This window comes from Hyperolius riggenbachi, chromosome 1 (genome assembly GCF_040937935.1).
Source record: "Hyperolius riggenbachi isolate aHypRig1 chromosome 1, aHypRig1.pri, whole genome shotgun sequence".
NCBI lineage: Eukaryota > Metazoa > Chordata > Amphibia > Anura > Hyperoliidae > Hyperolius > Hyperolius riggenbachi.
Genome location: NC_090646.1, coordinates 81,578,212 through 81,593,557, shown reverse-complemented (window position 1 = coordinate 81,593,557; position 15,346 = coordinate 81,578,212). Strand labels below are relative to the sequence as shown.

The window sequence follows — 15,346 nt, the reverse complement described above, 5'->3', positions numbered from 1 at the left end:
TTCTGTATGAACACCTTCCGCTCTATTGTCCTGATTATTATGTATTATTAGTATTTCCCTCTTCTTCTGTTAAATTGCGCCAAAAACCTGAATATGTCCAAAATCTGGCGCGAAATGCTGCTATTCAAAACATGTAAGAAGCGCAAAAACCCGGGAGCCAATTAGAGGTCAGCATTGTGGGCCGTAACCCCGCCCCTGCCCATGACTGACGGCGCGACCTCTCCAATCGCGACGTGGCTATTGTTGGCCTCCAGCCAATCCACGGACTGCGACTAGGGCGTACCACGGACAGCCAGCTCGGGGGGGAGCTATTTATTACCTGAGGCAATTCTGTCTCTGCAGAAGAGGGAGTTTCCATCAGAACGACCACCTTGTACTTCGGAGGGCGAATTTCGGAGACTGCTGGGAAGAAACGTCTGGCGGCGGTGGCTGATAGAGCGGCTCTCGGCGGCTTGTACTGAGAGCTGCACCCCTGCGCCCGAGCAGTGGACTGTCCCAGCGGCGCGAGGTAGAATAAGGTTGCAGTTTGTGGCGCGCTCGGGTCAGTAGGAGGAGAGAAGGAAAAGGAGACATGTCTACTCAGTGGAGCAGCCGACTCGGCCAGAGCAGGTGAGCAGAGCCCGGGGATTCCTGCTGTAATGAGCTGTGCTCAGGCCTGGTGTTTTCAGGGGGCCCGAGTATCGCTCATTACCGCAGGATAAATGTTCTGTGATGTTGGCTGATTCGTGGGAGCGCAGGCCTAGCTGGCTGCATGTCCTTATCAATATTCTGTTGGGTGATAGAAACTAGCAGGCCTGGCTTTATAAGTTGGGACGTAGTGGGGGGCTTCTTTAGGAAACCATGTGTGTAGTTGTGTGGGCGCCAATGTAAAGAGGATCTGAGCTAAAACCTCAGCTGTGAATATATTACTCACAGCATTGTCAATGGGAAGTACAATGAAGCCCAGTTGCTTCCTGCTTACAGCAGTTTAGTTGTGATCATTGATTTGAATGCAATTGGGGACGCAGTGGGAAACACCACCCAGTGAATTAACACTAAAATTGCACACCAGCTTTGGGCATGGCTCTTGATTTGGCTGCCCTGTCTGCTAGTGCAGATTTCTTGAGTCCACTCAATTAGACTAGCTCCAGTAAGGGCTGTGGCTGTTACCAAATCTGCTGTGGTTCCCATTTTGCTGCACAGCCAAAGCCTGAATTGCTAAGCCATGCACAGCTGTAGGGATTCATCTGCATACCTTTTTCCACTATCCTGCGATTTGCTTCTGATTGCAAATTGCAAGGTACATTAAACTAATGGAAACTGCAGCAGCAATTTCCATTAGTGTGATCTGATTGCGATGCGATTTTGGTCAAAGCGCAATCGTCCTGCTGCATTTTGTATGCGATTGAGCTGGACTATGAGTATAGTAGCGCAATCGCATGGTGGAAATTGAATCGGAATCGTGATCGTATTTCATAGTGGAAAAGAGCCCAATTGGGCTTTAAAATACTACAGTACTTAGCTAAACCTCACCCATTGTTGGGAATTTCTGATAAGTGGGTTCCTGTATGAAATTCAGGTTATTGCTATCTTGAATAGGCATGTGACTTTTTTGCCCCTTTTGTTGGGAGGATGAGGCAGGAGGTGCCCCAAGATGGGGCTTGTGATAGAAATGAGTCTACTTTAGGGGGCCCAGCAGGAAACATCATAGGGAAAAGGTGACTGGGTGCTACTGCCAGTGTAAATGAGGTCATGAAGGCTGTGGGAATGACTGTAATGTAGATTTTCTCTTGAGATGATCGTGAATAGCTGATTCAGCCAAGGAGAGACAAAACATGTGTGGCAATGCATGCAGTGGTGCTAAAGAGCCATTTTAGTTGTGGTTAGTTTTGCTTAGTTTCTCAGTTTCGTTTCTCAATAACCAGGAGTGGAATGTGCAGGATTCTGTGATGCACCATTTAGGGAATATCTCTTGTCCCCTTGACTGTGACTGCAGTGCTGCATTGCTGAAAGTGGGTGCAGGTCTAGAAATGTATCTAAGTACTATTGAAATTTGATCATAACGGTCATGGCTGTTTAAGCAGCATGTACTTGGTCACATGGCCTTGTCTATCAAGCGCTACAAAGCCACCACATAGCAGTGTGTAGCAGTTCATTCTACCCTCCCCCACATGTGCCACATGGCAGCTGTTTGGGGCAGTTTATAATAGAGGTGGGGGGTGATGGCCACATTGCTTTCTGGTTACTAAGTGCTATATAACACTTTTCGTTCAGCCTAGTCTCAGTCAGGCTTCTGCTGATATCGGACTGTGGACAAGGTGGTAGAGAATTGAGAGCAGCTACCTGATATTTTATGCTGCTACAAACTGGAGTATGGCTAGCATTAGGGATGGTCGGGGAGATGCAAAATATATTCACTCTGCAATTGGTCCTATCAAATCTCCTGTGACCGTAGATGTAACTAGCATTATGGGTGACTTTACTTTGAGCAGGGTTAGCTACTTAATTTTGTTCTGAGATCTCATCACGATACTGTGACCTAAGTATGGCACAGACAGCAAGACATGTTTTCTAGCACAGCTCCAGTGGTTTGACTCCTCCCCTCCCAACCCCCATCCCTACAAGAGACAGGAAACACAACACAGAGAAGAGCACTTCCTGTGCTTCCACAAATGTTTCCATCAGCAGATAACTGGATTCTTGTCTATAGTGGACAGGGGTTGGGACCATAAGTTGAAATATAGATTGAGGACAGCGGCTTTTAGCATGTAGAAAGTCATACAGGAAAACGTTAGCACAGAGATCCTGTGGTTTAGTTTATATCTCTGGTTGTTGTGGGGCGTTTTCTTGTGTAATGCTGGGTACACACTGAGATTTTCTGACAGATTTACTGTCAGATCAATTATTTCCAACATGTCCTATCTGATTTCCGGTAGTAGTGAATGCAAAACAGTCTGGAAAATGATCAGAAATCAGATCAGACATGTTGAAAATAGATCTGAAAGTAAATCTGCCAGAAAATCTCAGTACCCAGCATCAAGGTAATGCATTAAGACGGCCAGTGTCTGCCATTGGGCTCTCTTCACAATTGCTCATGCGGTAAGCGGCATAAAAAAATATTGTCATAAAAAAATAAAGTCCAGCAAACACAGCGTTCAAGGCTCCAGACTCTAAGTCAATGGGAAGCAAAATATATCGCCAAGTACTAGTAGGTGATATAAAATTGGAAGTTAAGTCGAAAATGCACCCTTTTTTGTTTCAATTTCGTCTGTTTTTTGTTTTTGTTTCGTGAATTACTGACTATTTTACCACACTTTTTTTTATGTATGCGGGTAAACAATGCAGCCGAATGAATAACATATTGTGAATGTCAAAATGATCTTATTTCATTTGGGAGTTTACCGCAAGTGCATTTCCGCATGCGGAAAATGATTAACAGAGCCCGTTGTGTCAACAATTTGTTGCCGAAAGACTAACTAGGCTGAGATGCTATGCTAGTTGCATATGAAAATGTAGCAGGGGTACTAGTGTCACCTGACTCCATTGAATCTTGTCTTCTTGTAGCCCTTGTGGTAGGGTGTCTTTTCTTCATCCTACATAAAGCAGAACAGACTGCATTCTGGACAATCAAGTGGCATTTCTGTACAGCTCTTCTCAAACTTACCTGAATCGCATGATTTTTCCTGGTGGCATTAACTTACTATCAGTTCATTCATAGTTCTGTCCTTCCTTCAACTTCTGCCATTCTAACAATGTTTTACCAGAATAAAACTGAAAAATCATCTTTCCCCCCCCCCCCCCCTCCCTTTTTTTCAGCAGCAGGCCTCAAGCACCATCTCGCTGGTCTCATGGACGTAAGCGATGCTCAGATGGGAATCTTAGAAGACGTAATGATGACGAATCCACTGTATTTGATGAAGACAAGTCTCCTAAAGAGCAAAGCAAACGTTCTGACAGGTATGATTTGCTCTCTTATACATTTTTGCTACTTTAAAGCTAACCGGGGGGGGGGGGGGGGGGAGGAAGACCGTGTTCTTGTTGCTGGGAGCCTGTGTGCCGCCAGGCCTGCACAGAAGAGCCTGACTATAAAGGCATATTACTGGGGCTGATGGCGGGCAAACTGAGGCACCTGGGAGGATGGTGAGTGAGGCAATGGTTAGGCAGGAGGTAGCCCCAGGTAAGTATGAATTTTTACCTCTCCTGTGCTTGCAGCTAATCCACTATTTACACTGGCCTTAGCTTCTGACCTGTATCAAAGCTGAACTCCCTACCTCCAGTATGGCGATAAAAATCCATTACAAAATGGTAATATGTAGGTGCCTTATTATGAAGTACAGATGGTCTCCCACTTACGAACAGCCTGAAAATGGGAAACTTGATCCAGTGGGAACAATTCAAAAACTTAGATTTTGAGAACATACTTTTTAAATTTAGAGTGGTTTTTAGGCTTGGTAAAACTAGTTTTTGCATACATTTTAAAGCAAATCTGTGATCTAACACGTGGATTACATGAAATCAATTAAATGTAAAAATCGTAATTGTGACCTTTTTTAATGCAAGATTTCCTGTAAACAAAATGAGCACGTTACAATAGTCACTAGGACAGAAGGTGCAAAGTGGTAGAGTGGGGCACTAAGGGAACAAGACAGATATGGGTGGGGGGGGTGCAGTGGAGGTACTAAAGGAGAGGTGACATGGGGTCAGCAGAGGGGGACACTGAAGGCATGGGACCGCGACGGCAGTGTTGACTTGTGAACAGATTCAGGTTGAGGGCAAACCTACAGTCTCTCGTTTAACAAGGGACTATGGGACTAAAAAGAACTTGGCTAATGTATTTGAATGGGATGGAGCACACCAGAGCTATGAGCTTTTTTTTTTTTTTTTTTTTTTTTTTCCCAAATGTAAATGCAGGTCCTGTCGCATTTTTGCTGATTTCTGAGGCGATTCAGCCTCAAGGTTAAGTATAGGAAAGTGGAAAATCGCTCTGAAAGCGGGGTTTTTTTTTTTTCTTTCTTTTACAGCTCTATTGTAACAAAATAAAAAAGCTACACCAAAAATCGCTAGGCACATGCTAAGAAAAATCATTTTAAAAAAAACGCTTTTTGCAATTACACTAGTGCTTTTTGGTGTGCACTGACCCTACCTGTATAACCATTGTCAACTCCTCCCATTATGATTTCTGGCAGTGCCATCCTAATTCAAGTGCAGCTCCTTCCATTACTGAGCAGAATTCCATGTAACCAAAGCTTCTTCAGTTCTTCTTTGCCTGTTGGCGCTACTGTGCATTGGTAGTTCAGCTTTAGCGTTCCTCGACACTAAAACTACTTTGTGACAATGGTAGCCATTTTTATCTGCCAGATAAGCAGTCGCCTGCTGCTTCACACCTAACATTGTCTGCCTTGGATTGGTTTTCCAGCCCTGCTTTCTAGCTTTCGGCATTGATGTGAAAGAAGCCTGGCTGATGTACATAGCTCTATTTTGTTTGCTTTGTTAGGCTGACCTCTCGCCGTTCTTCTCCTACCAGCTTCACCACACCAGAAGGCCACAGACCAGTCTCCAAATGTAAAGACTGGGGGTCTGCAGTGGAGGAAGAAGAAATACTGAAAGACAGGGTGGAGAAAGATTTAGTGAGGTAAGGGAAGCATTGACTATTCAACAGTGTCAACTCTTTAATTTTAAATATGAATGTTTGCATGTGTCACAGGATACATGGGAGTATGTAGCTTTCTATAAGCACATATGAGGGAGGAAGGGGCATCCATTCATACAGTTTTGATCAGGGCTGTAGTGTCAGTACAAAAATCTGACTCCTCAGTTTATGAAACCTTCGACTCCAGGTAGCCAAAAATGCTCAGACTCCTTAGTCTAATGCCTAGTACACACAATACAATTTGCTGTAAGATTTTCTGTGAGGTTTACCTGCCAGGTAATTTCCAACATGTTGGAAATTATTTATCTAACCATCTGCCTTGCAATTATGCATTGTTCTACTCAGCAGGAGATAACCAGAAGACAATGCACCAGAGATAATGACCAGTCTCTACCAGTACTTTACAGAAGATCTAATTACAGAAAAATGTTACAGAAAATTGTATGGTGTGTACTAGGCATTATACTAACCAGGGCTGTGGACTTGGTACAAAATTCCTCAGACTGCCGACTCTGACTCCTCAGTTTATGAAACCTCCGACTCTACAGCCCTGGTTTTTAATTTCTAGATTTTTATTTTTTATTTTGCTTTAAAAAAGTCGAACACAATCGACTGGTATAAGGCTAGGTTTAGTTGGCTTTCTTATTGTAATTGAACTGTTAACTTGTATTGTAACCTATAGTACATCTGTAGCTTTCCTAACCCTCATTCAGTCCTGGAACCCACTACAAATCACAATTACTAGCGTTTTGTGAGCGGTTTCATGAGTGTTTTCTGGCGATTTGGGTAGCAATTTTTAAGTGTAAGCATTTTGCCAGCGATTAGCATTTTAATTCTGATCCTTTCAATGTTAATTTATTTACAGTGCGCAGTAATTTAAAAACTCTAGCAAATTGCTCCGTGTAAGTTTAGACGAGAGATTATGCCAGCGTTTATATACTTTGCAGAAATGCTACAAATGCTGCATGTCTTGCATATGCAATTTTGGTAATCGCTCCAGTGGAATTTGGCCCATCCATTAACATTAGCTGAGCATTTAGGGAAATCACTAGCGTTTTGAATCGCTCCCTAAACGCTCAGAAAATCGCTGTAGTGGGTTTGAGCCCTCACTTGGCCAAAAATCAGCTAGAAAAGCCAAACTGAGTCTTATCTAGGCCAGCCACAAGGTGGGAATGATGGAGCTTCATTCAAGTCTATCCTTTGTGGCCACATTATCAAGACAGTCCAGTGATTATAGTGTAATAAAAAGTGCTTCATTTTTACAATTATGTATAAATGATTTAGTCAGTGTTTGCTCATTGTAAAATCTTTCCTCTCCCCGATTTACATTCTGACATGTATTACATGGTGACATTGTTACTGTGGGCAGGTTATGTAGCTGCTGCTAGCTGTTTTGGCTGTTGGAGACAGCTGTAAACAGCCATTTCCTGTCTGTGAAGCTTGTTACATTGTGGCAAACTTTTAAAAGTACTGTGGTCCTCAGAGCTTCTTGTGGAAGGCGTTTCACCACATCAGTCTTACAGCACCCCCTGATGGTCTGTTTGTGAAAAGCAATAGATTTCTCATGTAAAAGGGGGTATCAGCTACTGATTGGGATAAAGTTAAATTCTTGGTTGGGAGTTTCTCTTTAACTCTACTCCTAATTCCTGCATGCTGAAACCATAAAAACTGACATTGTACTCTTTGTCATGGTTGATTGTATTTATCATTGAAGCAGATGGACTATGATGCTGCTTAGCAGAGATTGGTGTAAACATCTGTGCAAGCATTGTGCATGTCTTCCACTTTAATACTGTATGTTCTTATATTGTAATGTGTTCTTTCAGGTACAGGAGAAGGCTGCTTATCAATGACTTTGCACCAAGGGAAAGACGCTCCTCTACGGATAGGTAATTAAGATTCTATTGGATGGGGCAAGCCATATTCTGAAGTGTGCAGGAAGGGTTTACAGAATACTGCAGTGCTTGGTTCAGCAAGACAGGATTTCTGCATAAAGACCTTGGGAACAGTGTTGTGCTTGGATTGTGCATAATGAGATTGCTTCTCCAATGTATGAGTATATAGTGAGGTTGGGCTTTTCAGAGAATCTTCTGTATTTTTTTTTAGTAACATGACTGTCTGGTTGGTTGAAAAAAGTAAATTGGTAGGTTGTAAGTTTGTTTTTTGTGTTTTTTTTTTTTTTTTTTTTTTTTTTTTTTCCTTCTGTCTGTGGCACTGTACTGACACTTCTGATGTTTTTATTTTAGCTCCGATTCCAAAGATTCTTCGACTCATGGAGAAATGGAAACAGATTCCTCTGTTCTCGCCAGAAGACAGAAGCAAATAAACTTTGGAAAAAATACAATTGCTTATGACCGATACATGCAAGCAGTGCCTAGGTATGTTATGTTCTGCTACCCCAGGCACTACTTGTGGGACTTGTATCCAGCAAGCTCTAGTATAGATTTCAGGGAAGGTTTAGAACTGCAGTGAGTCTGTCCTTGTGGTTTTAGTCCATAGTAGGTTTTCTGTATTCTGGATGGGGGGAATAGACTTGACCTTTGTCAGGTTTTTAAGGTTGATGCTTGGTACACACCATGCAATTTCCTGTCAGATAGGTCATGTCTATTGCTGATTTGTTTTTCTTACTGATTTTATATAGAAATGATTGTAAATCAGATTGGACCTGGTGCAATTGCACGGTGTACCAGGCATAAACTCTTCCCCAGTCAGTGGCCCGATACAGCGTGTGACACCTTATACCACTTCACGGTCTTTAGATTTCACCAAATAGTCTAAAGTTGGCCATACATTGGTTGTGTTCTTGCATCATCTGGTCAGGGGAGCTATCTGATCAAAAATCCTTCCACACTGCATATTCATTTTATTCATTTTTTACAATTATGGTCATAAGGCATAATCATAAAATGAGTACAATAGCATTCATTGTTCGGTAATGCATTATACAGTAAGGCCCTTTTACACTTCTCAGTTTCTCTCATTTATAACTAAAAGAAACTGATTTTTTTTTTCCATTAACCCTCCAGGACAGGTATACATCGAGATCCGGTCCCTCCCAGGAAACAGGAAACATCCACAAGCCTCTCTATAAATTAAGATTTGTCAGGTGCTCGGCAGTATGGATGTTTCCTGTTCCAGGGACAGGTGTACAGCGCTGCATGTCCTGGAGAGCCTGGGGGGCTAAGGGCTGTTGGCACTGCGGGTGCAGATTGGTTTCATTAGGCTATGTTTTCCTTATGTGCCCGCTTACCTCTCCATAAACATAGTTATGGCCGGGGGAGAGAAGGCTGCATGAGGTGGTTCTTCGCATGGCAGGTGCCGCCGACTGGAAGTGCCGGAGGTACGCTGTAATGGCTGTTTTCCTATAGCTTAGTTCCCACTTGGGGCCTGTTTCCACTAGGAGCGGTGCGATGCGGCTACATAGCCGCATCGCACCGCGGGTGTCCTGAAACATGCACAACAATGGAAGTTTCCACTGTGTGCATGTTGTGCGTTGCGATCGGAGAATCTGCAGCATGCTGTAGATTCTCGCACAGCCGCGTCCTATCTTTTCAACTCGCTTCCGCATCGGGAGATGTGGAAAAACACACACTAAAACATACCAATGTGTTAAGTGTAAAAGGGCCCTAATACTACACTAGGCAGCCTCTTACGAAGTGTATTGCCTTGGAATAAGCATAGGCACATACTGAAAAGGGGGGGCAGCAACTGATTAGTTGTTAGAAATGAGAAGCGATCATGCAAATTATGCAGTGGTGACAACACGCAGGATATGTAGCAAGGGTGGTCTGTCTAGTGCATACATTTTAGAATGCATTGGCAGGTTTTTAATAATAAAAATCTAAATTAGGGTTTCAAACGGGTAATATTTAAACTGGAAAGTTGAGTCAGAATTGTATTCTGCATTGGCTTAATCAATGTTCATGGTAGACATGGGAATCCTGCCTGGCTTTTATATGGTTTGTTCACGTTCTCTATGGCCTAGTGCACACCAGAGCGGTTCTGCTATGGTTTGCGATCCGCTTGCGGCTGCGGATGCGCTTGGGTAATGTATTTCAATGGGCTGGTGCACACCAGAGCGGGAGGCATTCTGCAGAAAAGCATACTCCCGGGCTGCTGCAGATTTTGGATTGCGGAGGCGTTTCTGCCTCAATGTTAAGTATAGGAAAACCCAAACCGCTCTGAAAAACGGCACTTCAGAGCGGTTTTCCAGGCGTTTTTGTTACAGTAGCTGTTCAGTAACAGCTTTACTGTAACAATACATGAAATCTACTACACCAAAAACGCTTCACAAAACCACAAAATGCTAGCTGAAACGCTACAGAAAAATAAGAAAAAGCATTTCAAAATCTGCTAGCATTTTGTGGATCTGCTAGTGGTTTTTGGTGTGCACCAGGCCTACCTCTTGTGTTCTGTGGCTTTGCCTCAGGGTTGGCTCTACACTGAAAACTTGGAGTTCTTTTCCATTGGTGCTTAGCTCTTTGAGATTGCACTAACAAAATGGTGTTCTCTTATTGTATCAAGCCTGTTGATCGTTTTTAATTCTATTTATTTTTTGAAGGCATGCGCGGCAGCAAGGCATCCACCCTCGAACCCCTAATAAATTCAAGAAGTACAGTCGGAGGTCCTGGGATCAGCAGATCAGACTGTGGCGGATTGCTCTTCACGCTTGGGACCCCCCTGCAGAGGAGGGCAGTGACCTGCAGCCATTGTAAGTTATCACTGCCATTCAGCAAGGGCTGACTGCTGCAACTTTCTACTTTTTTAAAGAGACACTGAAGCGAACAAAAAACGATGACTTGGTTGTGTAGTATGGATAATTACTAGAAGATTAGTAGCAAAGATATTTGCATATTTTTCAGTTAGTGTTTTTCATAATATTGCATCAGTTTAATATTTGCAGTTTACACACTACTCGGCAAAATAATTTTACAGAGCAGGCTTGTGAACGATTGACCTGTCCTCTGGAGAGAGAAAAGGAAAATGGTGATTAACAGCTGAGATAGAGCTTCAGAAGACAGAGCTCTCTGCGACTTTGAAAGTCCTGGAGCTCAATGGCTTTTTTTTTTTTTTTTTTTTTTTATTTGCATGAACAGCTGGAGTTTAACTTTTCCTGTACTGGAAACAACATTAGACTTATGTCTCTGCTCCTAATGTTTTTTCTTAGCTGTACTACACATACAAATCTTTATATCATAACTTTTTACTTCAAGGTCTCTTTATATAATCCAATTGTTTCAGATGAATGGGGGATTAGTCAGTAATGAGGCTGGCCTTGTACTCAGTTATGAGTTGGTATAAGCAGGAGCTTGGGACAACACTTGACTACGTAGAGGCTTTTTTATTGTAGGATGATTTGTGGCAAACTTTCTAACACTGCAACCTTCACTGTCTTTTAGTGCTGAAGACGACATGGTCACCCTGGAAGAAGACAGTGAATTTCAGGATATCCTTGTAAGTGTAACAGAATTCTATGCCCTCCAGCCATGACCAGAGATGGGTCACGATGCAAATATTGCAGGTTTAGCATTCAGCCAGGGAAATCCTGCAGCTCCTGCATTTGCTTAGCTGAATATCAACCTGGAATTATGCGTATTGCCCGTATGATGTAAATAATCCATTATGCTAATCTGGCATCTTAAATACAACCCGGGCACACTAGGTGCCTCATTGATGGTGAATGGGGTACAGTCTTGTAGTTTCAAAATGGACCAATCAAATGGCAGCGTTTGAATTCGATCAGTTTTGAAACTATAAAATTTGTATAGACTTCACATTCTGTCACACGAATTCTTTAGTGTTGGCTTATGATGGGGGGGGGGGGGATTATAATCTGTTGCCATGCAGCTTTGGAGATCAGTTGTGGATAGAGATGGTCAAATTCTATCTTGCATGCAAGTTGTATGCTGTTTGTAATTGGGTCGGTCATATCCGCTCCCTATGGACTTTAGCTTAGTTCCAAGATGCATTCATTCTGCATGCAAGCCAAGATTAGGATTTAATTAAATAAAGGCTCTTATTAGACTATATACTCATAGAGCATCTTATGGTTATCTTGGCAGCGGGGTATTTATTTTTTTGTTTGGTAATCCATTGTAAAGGGAACTTAAAGCGAGGGGTATATGGAGGCTGCCATATTTAATCTCTTGGAAATACCACTTTCCTGGCAGTGCAGCTGATTTTGGGTTTATAGTGTCTGAATCGCTCACCTGAAACGAGCATGCAGCTAATCCGGTCAGATTTTTGTAAGAAGTCTGATATGCTTGTCCAGGCTTTATAGCTAAACTCATTCCAGGCCGGGCAAGACAGCCAGGCAACAGGTATTGTTTATAAGGATATATGGCGGCCTCCATAACCCCCCTCACTTTAGGTTCTATTAAAGTATTTTGACTTGTAGTCTGGCAGCAAGTCTACAATCAAGAAGTGGGAATATTTGGGGTATGGTACTTGACAATACTAAAATCTATATGTACCTAATCCTAGTTACTTAGGTTGAAGAAAAATTATACTTTGTTCATAGAGCTCAACCAAAATAAAGTGCATCTAGTCTGCACACTCATGTATCCCTGTTGATCCAAAGGAAGGTGGAAAACCCTTAAAAGGCATGGTCCAATTGGCCCCCAAATGGGGGGGGGGGGGGGGAAACATGGCAACCGGATAAAATCCCTGAATCAACACCACCCGTATTTGCCTAGTAATTCTAGCCAAGGATGTCATTCAATGCAAAGAAAGCACCTAAACCTCCTTGTGAATGCAGATCTAGAATGAGCCATAACTACTTCCTGTGGCAATACAGTCCACATTTTAATTACTGTAAATCATGCAGCAGAGAACATGTTTGAGACCTTTTGTTAAATTAAAATCACTAAGTTGGCGGCTGTAGCGAATGGGCCTGCTACCATCCGTGCCTGATGTATGGGGCCCACTCATATATAACATTCACTACCTGCGATTGGATATTTCACAGTGAGGTTGATCTGTGAGCTGCAGTCTGAATTGGGACTCTCATGGTGCTTCTGGATAGGCAGTGAATTCCAAATTGTTGCATGTTCATGCAGGATTATGCAAACTTTGTATCCAGCTTGAAAACAGACCAATCCGTGTCCACCTTGGCATTTGTGCATTTTTTTTCCCCTGCATACAAGGCATGCAAGATCTGCATAATCCTGTATTGGCTAGGAATGATTTGCATCTCATTTACCATCCCTACTTGTTAAAGTAGATCGGAGATGAACTTTTACTCACTCCATGATTTTGTTCCTTTCCAATTTATGGGGCATTCCTCAAGACAAATACTTTTTGTTTTAATACTCTAATACCCTATAAACTAAACAAGCCACGCCCACAGATTTTCAGAGTGCCTTGGCATTTTCAGACAGTAGCAAGGGCTCATGGGAGCTCAGTCTGGGTGGGGGGAGGTATTACTAGCCAGAGATTTCAGAGGGGAGGGGTTTAGGTTTTTTCACAGGCTGAGGGCTGGAGATGCAGATCAGCTTGCCTGTGTAATGTTGACAAACATGGCTGCTGTCATTGTATCACAGGAAGAAATAATCATGTTCTATTGAAGCTGTTTGCAGCTAGATTTGCTGTGTAAACTATCTAAACTTTAGATAAGATATATAGACCAGTTACTTGTTTTTAATCTCAGATCCGCTTAAAGACTAAAGGCACAGACAGGAATCCTTATACCAATAGGCTTTAGTTCTACAAATTGGGCAGCAAGACTGTTCTATGCTTATTTTTATATTTTTTTTTCCCCCAGTTTGAAGGCACTCCAACCAAGGTCATGAAAGTAGACACTGAGGACTCTGCTGATCCGGATATGTGCCTTTGATGGGAACAGATCTGAATGTTGGTTGATCTTGGAATTGAGTTCCTGTCAGGAGCTGATATGCACTGTGTATAGGATTTTACTATTTGCTGGGATGGAGTGTTCCCTGCTGCTTTGACTGTATGGTCCCTTACAAAGCATTGATACCGGTTCTGGCAGCTACTTTTTTAAGAAAAGCACTTGATGTACTGGAGAGCAAAGCTGGGCCTTCCTCCACTGGAACTGTGCGATGGTTGCGCTGGATTCAATTCTACGAAAGGAAGCCCCACCCACCCCCTTCCTGCAGTAGCGGCTCGTTTCTTTTTTGACGTTTGGCTGTCGTTCAGCTTTTATCCAGTTTAACCCTTGGAGTTATTTGGTTGTGAACTCTATCTTTTCCTTTTTTTTTTTTTTTTTGTGTTAAATTCTGATTGGTGGGATTATTCGCTAAGCCTTGGCAATGGGCACTGTTTAAAAATACCACAAGCAGGTTCCATCTTGTGTGAATCTGTGCAGTGGAAAGTAAAATTCTTGTAACTTCAGGCAATTGCACGCTGCTTTTGGATTTAGCAAACTTTTTTTTATTGTGGAAATTTAACCAGTTTCAGTTGACATTTGTAACTGTTATTAATTTACATTTTTAGTTATAAAAGTATAATTTTGTTTTCAACCCTTTTTTCTTACCTGGAATTATTTGTTGACATGGGCATCCTAGTCTTTCCAGCCGGTGTAATGACATCTTGCAGTTCCTCACGTCACTGGGTTGAACACGCGCATACTTGGGGTTATTTTTGTTCAGGGACTGGTGCAGTAGGGAGATTCTCTGCGCATCCGTAGCAGCACAAGCGGACGACCACAATGTCAACGCTGGCTGTATTGCGAGGATGGGAATGGTTAGATGTGTAACTGCTTTACAGAACCCTTATTGGTCTGTTTTTTTTTTTTTCTAGTTTCAGCATGAAACCTTTGGCGCCTGGCATCTCTATGGTACCTCTGACTAAATTAATTCTGTATTAAAATTGTAAACCTAGTAATTGGCATCATTCCTAGAGCAAGCACATGCAACACAAGGCAGTCAAAACTTGGCAATATGAGTTGGGCTGCACTTTTGAACACCTGTTTTTTGTTTTTCTGAGTGCTCAAATTTGTATGAAAACAGAGCAGCTACAGGACTCAATCTATCCTCCACTATCACATTAACGATTCATTCTCTTACGGCCCATTCACACTTAAAAAGCATTTTGCATGGGTGATCTTACGGCAATTAGCATGTTAAAATCATTGTACACATCCATGATTCCCAGAGATCACCGCTTGTAAAAGCACTGTACCGCGATCGCTCGAGAATCGTGGCAAAATGCTGCAGGTAACGTGTTGCTGTTAATTGCAAAACTCCTATGATCGGCGGCAGTTTCTGTTGCAATTACCAGGAATCGCCTGCTAATCGTCCTAGTGAGGACGAGCCCCTAAGAATCATGCCTGTCAACATGCTAGTTTTGCCCAATCTATGCAGTGCTCATTGGCTGCAAGTTGCTAAGCTCTTGAATCAAAGCAAGGCTAGGTGAGATGTTAAACTTGAACCATTAAAATGGAGCTAAGCTTCCAGAATCTGCAGTTTCTCGTTGCTTGCATTTATTTTAAACAGGCTTCAGATTTAATAGTCAAAATTTCAGTAGCTGAAAACCATGACTAAATTATATCCCCATTATGACTATATCTGCCTAAAGATGTAGGGAGATATAGTTGCCCAGAAAATCCCTCGAGTCTTGGCTGCACAGAGACCATTCCCCCCCCCCCCCCCCCCCCCCGAAACGTTCAGCTCTCTGGCCCAGGCTAGAGATTTTGTATTTTTGACAAGTTCTGGAAGAACTGCTTGTTTCCCTGGACACATTTGTCTTGTAAGGGCT

At 42.6% G+C, this 15,346-nt stretch overlaps 1 protein-coding gene across 3 annotated transcripts in view; it reads left to right on the top strand.

The window, feature by feature from the left end:
- The first annotated feature begins 406 nt into the window (after positions 1 to 406).
- SLBP (stem-loop histone mRNA binding protein) overlaps positions 407 to 15,346 on the top strand; it is an 88,319-nt gene continuing 73,379 nt past the window's right edge. Inside the window, exons 1-8 of one of the 3 annotated variants that reach the window (XM_068275769.1) lie at positions 420 to 609; positions 3,796 to 3,936; positions 5,504 to 5,611; positions 7,456 to 7,518; positions 7,876 to 8,007; positions 10,191 to 10,340; positions 11,029 to 11,083; positions 13,392 to 15,051. In XM_068275769.1, the coding sequence (XP_068131870.1) occupies positions 572 to 609; positions 3,796 to 3,936; positions 5,504 to 5,611; positions 7,456 to 7,518; positions 7,876 to 8,007; positions 10,191 to 10,340; positions 11,029 to 11,083; positions 13,392 to 13,463 (759 nt within the window). In that variant the 5' untranslated portion in view covers positions 420 to 571 and the 3' untranslated portion in view covers positions 13,464 to 15,051. Of the gene's footprint in view, positions 610 to 3,795; positions 3,937 to 5,503; positions 5,612 to 7,455; positions 7,519 to 7,875; positions 8,008 to 10,190; positions 10,341 to 11,028; positions 11,084 to 13,391; positions 15,052 to 15,346 lie in introns of those variants that run through there. The other 2 variants (XM_068275760.1, XM_068275751.1) reach the window with 2 other exon arrangements.